At 39.6% G+C, this 12827-nt stretch overlaps 1 protein-coding gene across 4 annotated transcripts in view; it reads right to left on the bottom strand.

The window, feature by feature from the left end:
- nfatc3a (nuclear factor of activated T cells 3a) overlaps window positions 1-12827 on the bottom strand; it is a 141523-nt gene that overhangs the window by 44337 nt on the left and 84359 nt on the right. For 3 of the 4 annotated variants that reach the window (XM_067997864.1, XM_067997861.1, XM_067997862.1), the window contains one exon: window positions 7976-8740. In XM_067997864.1, coding sequence (XP_067853965.1) covers window positions 7976-8740 — 765 coding nt within the window. Of the gene's footprint in view, window positions 1-7621; window positions 7692-7975; window positions 8741-12827 lie in introns of those variants that run through there. The other variant, XM_067997863.1, reaches the window with a different exon arrangement.

Consider the following 12827-nt stretch of genomic DNA (forward strand, 5'->3'; position numbering starts at 1 on the left):
TCCTTCCAGGGTGCAGCCGGCTACACCGCCGATGTCTCTCAGTCGTCTGCGCGGACGAGCCCTGCAAATACACCTGCACCTACTCTGCAGTAACACGATGGGTGGCATCAGTGGTGGGTCCTCATAGTGATACCCAGGAGCGGGCATTATTGGACACAATGGACAGGATTCGCGGAGACATGGCAGTGGTGGTGTCAATATAATGTGTGCTGTTTGTTGCTCTGAAATTCAATATAGGTAACACCCATGACAAACCCTCAGACACCCTTGTGCACCCCCTTCATGCTCACGACACATTTGCCTTACGCTGCCTACTGCACATATGTGATGCATGCCCTGTGGCTGCAGCACAGGTGGTGGCAGGTTGAGTGAGGCTGGCCGTGAGGGAGATGCACGAGAGGGTGAGTATGGGATGGAGCAATGAGATTGTATGAGGATTGGGTTGCGTGTTAGTGGCAGGATGAGTACTGGCGAGGTGAGTAGGTGGAGGTAAGATGAGGATGGGGTTTGAGTGGGTATGAAGGGTGATATTACAGAATAGTGTTGGCGGTGCCGAAGGAGATGTGGGGTGGGGGCAGTGTTGTGGCAGACGGAGTGTAGGGGAAAGACTTCGTGTTCTCACTGCGGCTGACCTACTGTGGTCATTGCAGCGCCTCCTGCACTGTAAGCAGGTGGGCCATATGTTGGTGGCGCAGGTGACCCCCTCTGCCACCTCGAGCCAGGCCTTCTTGGTGGCAGAGGCAGGCCGCTTCCTCCCGCCCGCCGGGTGGAAGATCTGTGTCCTCCCCCTCCTCCTCACCCCATCTGATGATACCTGGGGTGAGGCATCATTAAACTGGGAGCAGCCTTCCCCCTGGGCTGCTCCATGCTGCAATTTGTTCCATTGGTTGCAGCATCTGTCAGTGGAGGACTGCCCCTTTAACTAGAGAGCCTCCAGCTGACAGATCGTACTGCGCATGCGCAGCCCGACCGACGCGCAGGCCAGCGCCGTGGACCCCGGAGGAGCAGGTAATTGATTCCTATTAGTGGGTTGCCTGCTACGATCGCGCGGGCAACCCACTAATTTCGCCCAGCGTGTTGACCACGCTCCCGGAGGACCACCCGCTGGGAACCCGCAGGCCTGCTAAATTCGAGCCCTATGCCTCTATTTATAAGGCCCAGTATCCCGTATGCTTTGTTAGCCGCTTTCTCAACCTATCCTGCCACCTTCAAAGATTTGTGCACGTATACCCCCAGGTCTCTCTGTTCCTGTACCCCCTTTAGAGTTGTACCATTTAGTTTATATTGCCTCTCCTCGTTCTTCCTACCAAAATATATCACTTTGCACATCTCTGTGTTAAATTTCATTTGCCATGTGTCTGCCGATTCCGCCAGCCTGTCTATATCCTCTTGAAGTCTATTACTATCCTCCTCACTGTTTACTACACTTCCAAGTTTTGTGTCATCTGCAAATTTTAAAATTGTGCCCTGTACATCCAAGTCCAAGTCCTTAATATATATCAAAAAAGCAGTGGTCCTAGTACCAACCCCTGGAGAACACCACGGTATACCTTCCTCCAATCAGAAAAACAACCGTTCACCACTACTCTGTTTCCTGTCACTTAGTCAATTTCGTATCCATGTTGTCACTGCCCCTTTTATTCCATGGGCTTCAATTTTGCTGACAAGCCTACTATGTGGCACTTTATCAATCGCCTTTTGAAAGTCCATATACACATCAACCGCATTGCCCTCATCAAAAAAACTCAATCAAGGAAGTTAATTCATATCAATGGAATGAAAATCAGGCAGGTTCCATAAAACTAGATTACCGCCTTGGCAATGAAGATGAAAATCTAGTAAAAGCATCTCTTCAACCAACTACATTGTAACTAAAAATATAAACAATGATCAAATTATTTGTTATATGTGCTTACATTGTTTAATATTAGCCGTTCCCAGTGACAGTACAGTGAATTCCAAAAAAGTCTAGACCTTAGGAAGCACTTATTACCCAGTTAATCAAGATTAACAGTAAGGCTCAAGGAAGCTTAAAGGCAATACTCGACATACAGAGCCTATTGCTTGTCATCTAGATGCACGGTTTTAACAGCTGTGGCTGCGTAGAGATTCCCTGTAGCTGCACCAGATTATTTCGTGAAGTATATTTAGATTTGTCTGTGACTGAGTGCAACCTGCGAATGGTATGGTGTCAACTTTCACCATAGCAGCAGCCTTCACCTATAATTAACCCAGATTATTCTTATAACTGAGCAACAGCTGCAATCTCTTTGCACCAGCATGATCAAAGTTAGACATTTGGTAGACATGGGAACTTCATGATGCTATGAGACTGTGCAATTAGAATCATTCTAAGTAGACTAACCTTTTGGTTAATGCTGACAGAATATTTAGCTATTTGGCACATTATACATTTAGTAGCTGTCAGAATACAGATTCTATTTCACAAACCTTAACAAGCTATGATTCAATAAAATATCTTAACGCTTTATGCTAGCTAAGGAAAAAACAATATACATACACATACATACATATAGATATATATATATATCTTTAACGTAAAAAACTATCCCAAGGCACTTCACAAAGGTGTAAGGAAAAAATAGACACCAAGCCATAAATGGAGGTGTTAGGAGGGGCGATCAAAATTTTGAAAGAGGTGGCTTTTAATGAACAAATACAGAGCAAGGGACCTAGATGGCTGAAAGCAAGACCGTTATTGTGAAGCAAAACAGGCCAGAATTGGAGCAATGGAGAGTTTGTAGTGGGGGGGGGGGGTGGAGAAAGTATGTAGTACTGGAGGGGGTTACAGAGTTAGGGAGGGGCAACGCCTTGAAGAGATTTAAACATTGGCAACGACTGGATAGGCAAGAGTGGAACCAAGCGATAGCAGTCCCATCGAGCTAGACCAGGGAGGAGAGGCATTGGAGGAGGATGATGTGGTCGATCATGTCAAAAGATGGAGAGGGTGAAGGAGGCACCATAGGCAGGCAGTCACAGAGGATGTCATTTGTGATTTTTGTTAGGAGCGTTTCAGTGCTTTGGCAGAGGTGGAAACCTGATTGAAAAAAAAGTTACAGATATATGTGGACTTCATTAAAATACATCTTTCTTTCGAGTCTGAAGAAAATTATAATAGAAAGCTTGAATGAATATGCTACTTAAGCCTTTGAAATTTAAATACATGCCAACAAGGTTTCAATTTTCTTTATTCAAAAGAACAAATGAATATTTGGTACCAAACTAGATTTCACAGATAAACACAATTATGTTGGAGAATATTCGGGGCAAAAGGGGTTAAATTGGTACCAACTGCGAAGCGTATTTCTGGGAATGTAGGATTTTTCATTGCTAATGCACATTAATCACCTTTCAAGTTCTAGCACGTTTACATTTTAATAATTCTTTGCGGCAAATACAAGAGGGTGTTCCCTGTACAGCTATTTATCTTTTACTGTGCATTAGTTAAATGCACACAGTTCAGTTCTCTTACGTTGTCCTTAAGAAATGCATAAAATACTCAAAATTAGAAATGCTGCTTGTCCAATGCTATTAAATGAAAAGCAGAATAAAATTAACCATTAATAATAATTAGGGTTCAAGGTCAAAATATTGCATACATCCTATAAACTGCATTAACCTATAGGATTTTGAAATAAAGACAGTTAATATTTAAAATGTCTTTGAACATCTACCTTTCTTAAATGTTACATTAGTGGGGTAAGCTACAAATGAACATTAAAACTGAGGGCAGACTAATGATGTAGTGGTTGCAGGTTTGTACTTGGCATGTTTTCCACTGCTTTCTCTTATTCTTGCATAGGCACATGCTTGTACATGTACACACACGCTCGCACACACAAGTTCTTGATTTCATCTGAGCCATCCACGAAGTCCTCCTCAGAGAGGGAGGGAAAATGAGTAATCTCTCTGTCACTGTAAGGGCCAGAAATCAGTTCCAGAACAGAACAGGCAGAAGACTAGAAGCAAGTTAGCTACTGAGTGTCGAGGTCAGGCAATGAGGCACAAAGATTTCAAGTATGTAATTAAAAAAAAGTAAAAGTGGGCAGGATGTGGAATTAGAAACCAGATAATTTTTTTGGATGTGCATCAAAAGCATTGTCCCAATAGCTATTTTAGCGTGTAGCAACAATGACTTGAAGTCTTCAACTAATTATCATCACACCCTTATGATAAGGGTTATGAGTTGGAGGGGTTCTACTGAAAGTGGAAAATTGACACTATAAAAAGTATATATTTTGTAATTTTTCCCCAATGCAAAATGGGGGAGCACCTTGACCAAAAAGTACCCCCTAGACTTTCCTTCCCCTTTTAAGTAAAAATACAGCTGCTCCCTCTGGCCTCTATGCCATATTTGCTCAAATTAAACTAATCGGTAGGCGGACAAACGTTTGCTGTCGTTCAGCTCACTCAGATCAAAAATAGTGACTGTTAGACTAGTAGAAGAGCACTCAAACTATGATAAGGTCCATTTAAAAATAAAAATCATTTGTGAATTGTTCACAGTGGAATCATACAAATGATTCTATAGTAAACAAATTCCACCCAGCTCTTGCAGTTACATTAAATGTAGAAAGATGATTTTCAAAAACCTGAACTAGATTAAAAGAACAATTACGTTCAATTTTTACTTTTTCTTATGGAGTATATTATTCTTAACTGAAGTAGCTTTCCTATGGTTACATCGTATCACCCTAGTATACAAAGTTCAGTTTTCGTGCCCAGCATACACCTATTCAATTACAAATTATATCAATTGTGTGAAGACAGACCTAACAGCCTTACGAGGCAGAAGCATATGGCGTTCCAGAATGAATTTCAAGTTACAATTCAAATTCTATCTAAACCTAGCAACCCACAAAGAGATGGACTACAATATCTTTACTGTTGGTGAGTTCTTACTCTTATGTTAAAGATAGCTAAAACTTACAAGTTGAAAACATGTTTGTGAATGATTCATAAACATTTGTGAATTTGTCACTCATTAAAGCATCATATTTTGTAAATCACTAATTAAAGCACCATATTTCATTACAACTCATTCATTCTGCAAAAATTGGCAGATTTGCTTTTACTTTCCTTCTGCTTTCTACTACATTGTAGATATGAAGATTAACATTTAATTTTTAAAAAATCTTTCCCCTTTTTCACCAATTTTCTTCCCTCCCCTCAAAGCTGATTCCTTGTTGGGGTATGGCTCCAATGGTGCAGGTGCACTCTGGTATCCGTCAAGTGTGACAGTGAGTATTAGCAGGGCATTTGACTGCAGGGGACATCATAGCAACGCCAGGTCTGGTTACTCTACATCCACATATTTGTATTTCCGGTCGGGGTCACTAAATAATGATCAGGTGCAGAAACACCAGCCAATTGTGTGCTCCCACTGCTGCATGGACTCAATCAGCTAACTAAGCATAGAACAAGGATCAAACTTGGAACATTCCAGATAGTTTAGCAACTCACTACCTTAACCAGGTGAACTAAGGTTAGTTCCTAGTATTGACATTAAAGATCTATGATGTACAATGTACAAGAAATTGCAAAACAATCTTCAGGGGCCCAAACAATTGCATAAAATTAGTTTCAGATTAAGTTGCAAGTGTAAAATTTGAATCTACTTGGAGGCACACAGCGAAGATTTAGAGTAAAATAAATACGTTTAATACCCATGACAATCTATTATTAATAAATGTATTCATACATACTTCATTTGCATAACCTTGAAAAATTTGACAATGATAATTTATTCTTTTAAAGGTTCATAAAACAATATTATTTTGTACAGGGAACTTGTAGTCCCTTGACATTTTACTGACTAACCACTGAAATAAATATTTGGCTTTTACAATACTCATTTTAAAACACTTCTTGAAACCTCTCAAATTATAACAGGTACTGAAAATGTAACAATATTAATGGAAATAACTATCTGCAATCTGTTTTTTGGTTTTGTTTACAAAAAGAGTAGTAGCTTGAAAGCTGATCTAGCAGGAAAGAGGATGTTTCACACTATCCTGATTTGAACATATATTGCCGTTCCTTCATTATCACTGGGTCAATACCCTGAAATTTTCTACCCAACATCATTATGGATGCACCATCACAAGGACAGCAGTGGTTCAAAGAATAAACCCACAACCACCTTCTAAGGACAACTAGGGATGGGCAATAAATGCAACTTTGCCAGCATCCTGAAAACATTAAAAAAACTTTCAAAATATGCATCTTTTCTGTTCCATGTACAATTTGCGACCAAACCATTTCCACCGATAAATATTACAAGATTAAAAACAGTAAAATATAAAACTGATGAACATTACTGAATTCACTCTATTCCTGGAATAAAAATGTTTTTAAATTCATGATTTTGGTGTAGAAATGTTATCACTGTCCTTAAAAGATTAAAAATAATCCTAAAACTAGCAAGTTTAATTTTAGAGCAAGCTTACTGCTTACATGAGTATTTCCTCATTGACTTGAATGGCACAAAAGAGCTTTCTAAAAGTGAGAGCAAAATGTATAAGGTTCAGTGTCTTACTCAGAAGATCCTAGCTTCCTTGCTAGTCTTCATTGCAACCAAAGGGAGAGAAACATATTAGATATTTCTAAATAACAGTAACAGCTTGCTGTGATCATGACATACAATTTCTTATTTTTATGGGCTGAAAGAAGAGTGTAGGTGGTAAACATACACTGGTTTTATACCAAGTCTCTATATTGCTGGTATGCTTTTGTAACATTATTGGAACTTAGAGATACTTTAAAAATTACAATTTTTTTTTACCAGGCAGCTGGAATAGACGTAGAAATCACTCCAGAACATTTTATGTGGAGATGTGACATGTGGTTGGTAGCTACACATTCTGTAATCGTTTAGGACATCAGCCGGGGTCTGCTTAGCTTACTTTTCACTACATACATTTCTGGCTCAGGTATGCCAGAATTTGTGCAACATTTTCGAACTTCCCATAGCCCAAAGCAGCAGTATGAGACCGGGATATACTGATGTGAAATGATGGAGAAATCAAATCAGTCTCAAGTCTGTGGTATGAATTCAATTTCTTCCAAGTTTAAATTTAGGTATCAAAAGGTTAGATTTTCACTAATAGTTTTTAGGAAGAAAGGAAAAGTGATTTATTTCTTGCACAATATCTGTTTAACCTCAGCTTGAGCTGTGGGAAAAATGGAAAAAAAAAATCGAAAAGTTTGCCCATGTTGTTCTTATTTCCTCCTCCCCCGAGGAAAATTATGGAGAAATACTGACACAGAACAGAAAAAAAAAGCTAGTCATACTCTCAGTGAAGAACTGTTTAGGCCACCAGAATACCTTTTACACAACAGTTTTCGTTCAAAAATTAAAACCAATATGTATGTTTAATTCTATACAATTCCTTTAAAAAGGAGCAACCCTGTCCCCATCTGACAATTCTGTGATTCATTATAACAGTGCAATGGCTGCCGATAACATCAATCCTGACAATAATGTTTCTCTTGACCAATAACCTTGCTCTTGATGACAGCTGACTCTGGTGCAATACTTACGAAGAAGTTTATCATTTCACTAGAACTCCTGGTCAGTTCAACAAATAAAAATATTCAAAATAATTATTTCAAGTTGTTCGTCAATTAAAAGGATGTGTCTGGTTTGTGTAGGCGGGGAAGAAAAAAACCTGATGGTAAAAGATAAGAACAGCTGTTTTCCTGTTAACAGTTAACACATCATGCAGATTCTGTTCTAGAATTGCATTAAAAAGAAGCATCTGCTTTTTAAACACAATTTCCAAAGAGAGTACAAATTCAAGATACTCTGTGTTGGGAGTTGTTCTGACAAATCTCTACCTTGTTAGATTAAGTATCTATGTGTGTATGTTTTCTAAATTTGTGTACTAATTCTTTGGTAACAATGTCCTTTCAACAACAGAATTTGAAGTTTAAAATAGGTTACATTACTTACCATCATCAAGCGTGATATCCTGCAGGCCAATGGGCTGAAAAGGCAGCTCACTATCCTCTGGTTCTTGTTTAATGTTCAGGGATGCTCTCTCCGGTGTTGAAAATGGAGATTGATTACACACATTGTGATGTGTCAATGGAGGGGGCGCTGATAGATTTCCTAAACTCGTATTGTGTAGCTGTGGTGAGGTTTGTCCAGAATGTGGAGAATGTCCCAAAGAATGAACTGCTGTTGGAGATGGTGATGAAGCTGGGCCTGGATTTGGAGAACAGTACATTTGCTGCATTTGTTGACATCCAAGGTTGATTTGAAGTGGACCAGCTACATCAGGCTGATAAGATATTCTTTCATATCCTTGGCTAGAAGCAGAGTTCATGGGAAGACCTGGCTGTCCATTATACATCATGTTAGATTGCATAGGCTGATAAGAAGGCCTGATAGGTGGAGCTGGTGTTGGGAAGGACTGGTGACCCAAGGGAGGCATAATGGGACATTCTGAACCTGGGCTAATGCTTCTTGTTGGTAGATGTGGCATACACGTTACTGGTGGAGAAACCATAGGTGCATACGTTTGCTGCATTGGAGGACCAAGGTTCCTCTGTGAAGTAGGTGCCAAATTTTCATGAAGGTGTCCAGTATCTGAGGAAGGCAGCTGAGACCCAACTTGATGTAGACCAGGTACACTAGCAGTGTGTGCAATAGGCAATGGAAGGGTGGGAATGGTGGGCAATTCTATCTCATCAGTATGCTCCCGCTTGATTAAAACTGTGAAGGAAAAGAAAAAAAAAATAAAGGAAGGTGTGCAGACAAATACATGCTATAAATGAACCCCAGTTTTTTCACCATTTCTCCTGAAGGTATGGTCTCATGTTGCGGTATGGTCCCTTAAGCATCAGCTCAGCTTAGCTGGCTCTCCCCTAACTCAGAAGGCTATAGGTTCAAGCCCCACTCAAGGACTTGAGTAGACAATCACGGCTGACACTTCAGTGCAGTACTGAGTGAGTGATGCATTGCCAAAGATGCAATTCTTCAGATGAAATGTTAAACTGAGGCCCTGTTTGACCCTTCTGGTGGTTCACATGGACATGACGATCCCACGGCACTATTTGATGATGAGCAAGAAGTTCTCCCTCAAGCAACACCATTAAAAACAGATAAACTGGCCATTCATTTCACTGCTTTTTCTGGTTTCCTGCTGTATGACTGCCACATTGGCTGAGATAATGTCACTTCAAAGTAAATTCTTGAATATGAAATATTATGGGATAACTGAGATATGATAAAGTGCTATATAAATACAAGTTCTTTCTTCTAAGCACTGGCAGCCCTTCAGAACCATATCCAAATGACCATTTCTTAGGAGTGATCGTAAACAATGAGAATTAACTAGATATTCAAGCATAGAGGGTATGATGACTGAGCTTGATTATTCCCTCACATGACATCCACACACACTTATAGTAAGGGGTCAATGGACAGAGATCAGGACTGTGATTCCTGCCCAATTCTTCTCCTCCTTAGCCCAGGTGCACTGAAGCCAATTTAAACATCCCTACTCTGATCAGTGAATTCAGCACAAACTAGGGACCAAATGTCCTGGCCTGTGGCTCCAGATCATAGAAGGTAGTACTTTTATCCACTGAGCTATGAGGGCACTCAATGGTGAAGTTTTGACATTCTGATCTACTTCTTAATAAGTGCAACTATATGGGGAGATTTCTTTTTCATCTTTTAGAAATGCATTTAAAAACCTGAAATTACATTCACTGCAATTACTATTACTGTTCATCCACCCTTTTCTATTACAACACAAAACTTTTGTCTAATCAAAAGTGTAGCTCAGTAGTAGAGTGCTCACTCAATGAGAGGACAGCTGCTTAGTACATGCACACTGCAGCAGAATGCACATACTTTTCAAGTCAACTCAGTCCCACAAATTATGAACGTGCTCTTAAACTAGGGGCACAAGATTCCAATGTAATAATGCAATGCAATTTAATGTATATTTTTAATACAAAGAAAATAAGACAAAAACTAACAATGCAGGACATTTTCAAAAAATAAAGGTACTTTCCCTTGTTTTGAGAGCACTGTTTATGTCCCCCCATATGACAGAACTGCAAAGTGTCAAGCTTGGGAGGACGACTCAAAATAAAGGGAATACCTTGATGAAAGGTTGCATTTAAAGCTACTTAAATTTTAGTTTACTAATCGAGTTTTTAAATGAGTGTGTTAAAATCATTCCATAATCATGTTACGCAGCCTAATTTTTTTCATGGGAATTTACAACTGGTAGAGGGGTAACACAGCTGTAGTACTGTTAGGAAACAAGTTAAGAAAAATTCTGAATCAAGTCATTTTTTTTGCAGTGCAGCCAGATGGTATCACAAACTTCAGAACATTGGTAGTTTGTCTCTACTTAAACATATTGAATAGTTTGTGAATCCTGCCAACAAATGTTAACAGCTGCTTTCAACATTTCCACCCAACTTAACTTTGAAGACAGACGTACAAACATCACTTGTACCGCTTCCAGTGCTCCATTTAGCAGTTTCACATTCACTAAAAGGTTAAGCGTTTTGATATTGTGAAATGGAAGTGCTTTTCTTGTGCAAATTTTCTGCTGTAGGAATCCACATTTACAAATGAATCCAAGTATTTTATAAACAAATGCCGTTCTTGTCTAATTCAAAGACATATGTATATATATATATGTGTGTATGTATGTATGTATGTATGTATGTATGTATGTATGTATGTATAACAAATGCGCACACACACACACATATACACACACTTATTACAGTATTTCCAGAAAATTTAATGCACAAATTTTTGAAAAATACACTAGCAGATCTCCCATGGCATTGTTCATTGGGTTGGAGGATATGATTTGTTATAATGACAGCAAGGTTACACCATGTAATGCGCAACCTATAATATTGTCAGTGTTCTGTGCTATTGCTCACAAACAAGAAAAAAAAATCTCTATTCCTATAATATTAATATTAAAAGTTAGTCATTACACAGTCCAATCTTAATCCACAGTAGTGCAAATGAAGATCATCTTCTGGTAAACCTTGTCTGATGCATCCTTAAACTGCAAATTTCATACTAAATTATTTGCCTTTTTAAAAAAAAAATCTCCCTTCAAAAATCTATTGCATACAAATGACTCTCTTGGCTACCAACTCTGATCTTTACTTGTGCAAGTGACATGTACCCAGGAAAGACAATACAATAGCCGTCATATTTTCAAAAGCCAGCAAAATACCATTAAAATAAGTTATGTTACAAGTTTTTCAGAATTTGGGAGATTTGAAAACAGTTACAGCAAGGTGCACTGTGTAAATGTTCTGTATCATGTAGGTTCTCCCATGTGATTCCATGGTGAGTTTCTAATGTCAAAGAGGTAGACTAGCAAAGGCATCAAAACAGAGAAATGTGGCTTTCCCAAACAAAGAAAAACTGAAGAAGCCAACGCATGAATTTGATAACAGCCAGTTAAAAGCACCATCTCCCAAACCTGCAGTTAAGCCGACTTCTTATCTTCTGTGGCAGAATGAATATTATTTGCTTATTTAAAAAACAAAGAGGAACAGGGGGAGGGAAAAAAAGAGAATTGAAGCAAGGGAGAGTGAATAATATCTGAATATGAGATGAAAAATAGCTTTGCCTAGAAAGGGTATGGTAACTTTGTGGCATCACTTTTAGCCTGTTTCTATAATAAACCAATTCTTAAAACTGAAGATTTGAGACAAGTAACCAAAAAGGCTTGGCTGCTTTACTTCAAATGCTCACATGACAGGACAAGCCTACACATTTCACACTGCTTTCCCGTTGCTTTGGGTGCCATACGCCCACACATACGCTGTTGTTAGTGACAAACAATTTGCGACAAGTTCAAGCCTCAGCTTCTGCCACTCAGTTTAGCAGAAGACCGTGGTTTACAGATAATAACTGGTTGCTGCTTAGCACTACAACAAGCCACTTCCTGCCAACACCTGTCCTGATCCATCATTGGTCCACTAACCATTTCTTACAATGAAAACAGGAAACATTCACATCAAGTGGGCTGCATTATGAGCACTCAGCTTTGGTGAAATATTTCATATTATTTTACTGTTCTAAGATAATACTATAGCTAAACTCAGGACATTATTCATACAGACATAATAGGGGCAATTTAACTCCCTCCTATCAGCTGGAAAGGAGCAGGGGAACAGCTAAAATTGAGCGGCTCCATTCCCGCTAATTCCCATTTTAATGCTGCTGGTTTAAGCAGGTGAGGCTCCTGCCGGACTCCCACGGGAGCCTAATTATAAATGTAAATCTTGCTCCTGCCAAGTACAGCGGTCAGGATGCCAGTGAGTCCCTCTAAGGTAAGCTCAAAAAAAAACTTTCCTTAGTGGTGCCAGGAGAGCAGGAGTGCTCCTTTGGGTCCCAAAAAGGAAAGTTCGAGCTTCTTCCGCCCCGGACTCCCCCCTCCTCAGCTACGACACCCTCGCAACATCTCTCATCCCTAACTTGCCTTGCTACCTACAACCTTCTCTGTGATGGCAGGTTCCTCTAGGCTGTCTGATCTTTGTTCCCCGCCCCGCTAGCCAGCTGCTACTTTCCGCCCAAATCGGCGGCATTGAAATGAGGCACAGGAGTTAAAATCTGCCAAACACTCCTGTGCGAGATAATCGTCCACTCCTGCTGGCTCCCCACCCCCCTCCAAGAGTTAAAATTGACCCTAATATATTTTCCAGAATTATTTTCCTTGCATTATTGAATATTTTGATATTGCTCAAATCGGTTAACTGCGCTAAGTTTAATACTAGTTATCTTACTACTCAGAAGTGTTATT

This window comes from Heptranchias perlo, chromosome 16 (genome assembly GCF_035084215.1).
Source record: "Heptranchias perlo isolate sHepPer1 chromosome 16, sHepPer1.hap1, whole genome shotgun sequence".
In the NCBI taxonomy this organism is placed as follows: Eukaryota; Metazoa; Chordata; class Chondrichthyes; order Hexanchiformes; family Hexanchidae; genus Heptranchias; species Heptranchias perlo.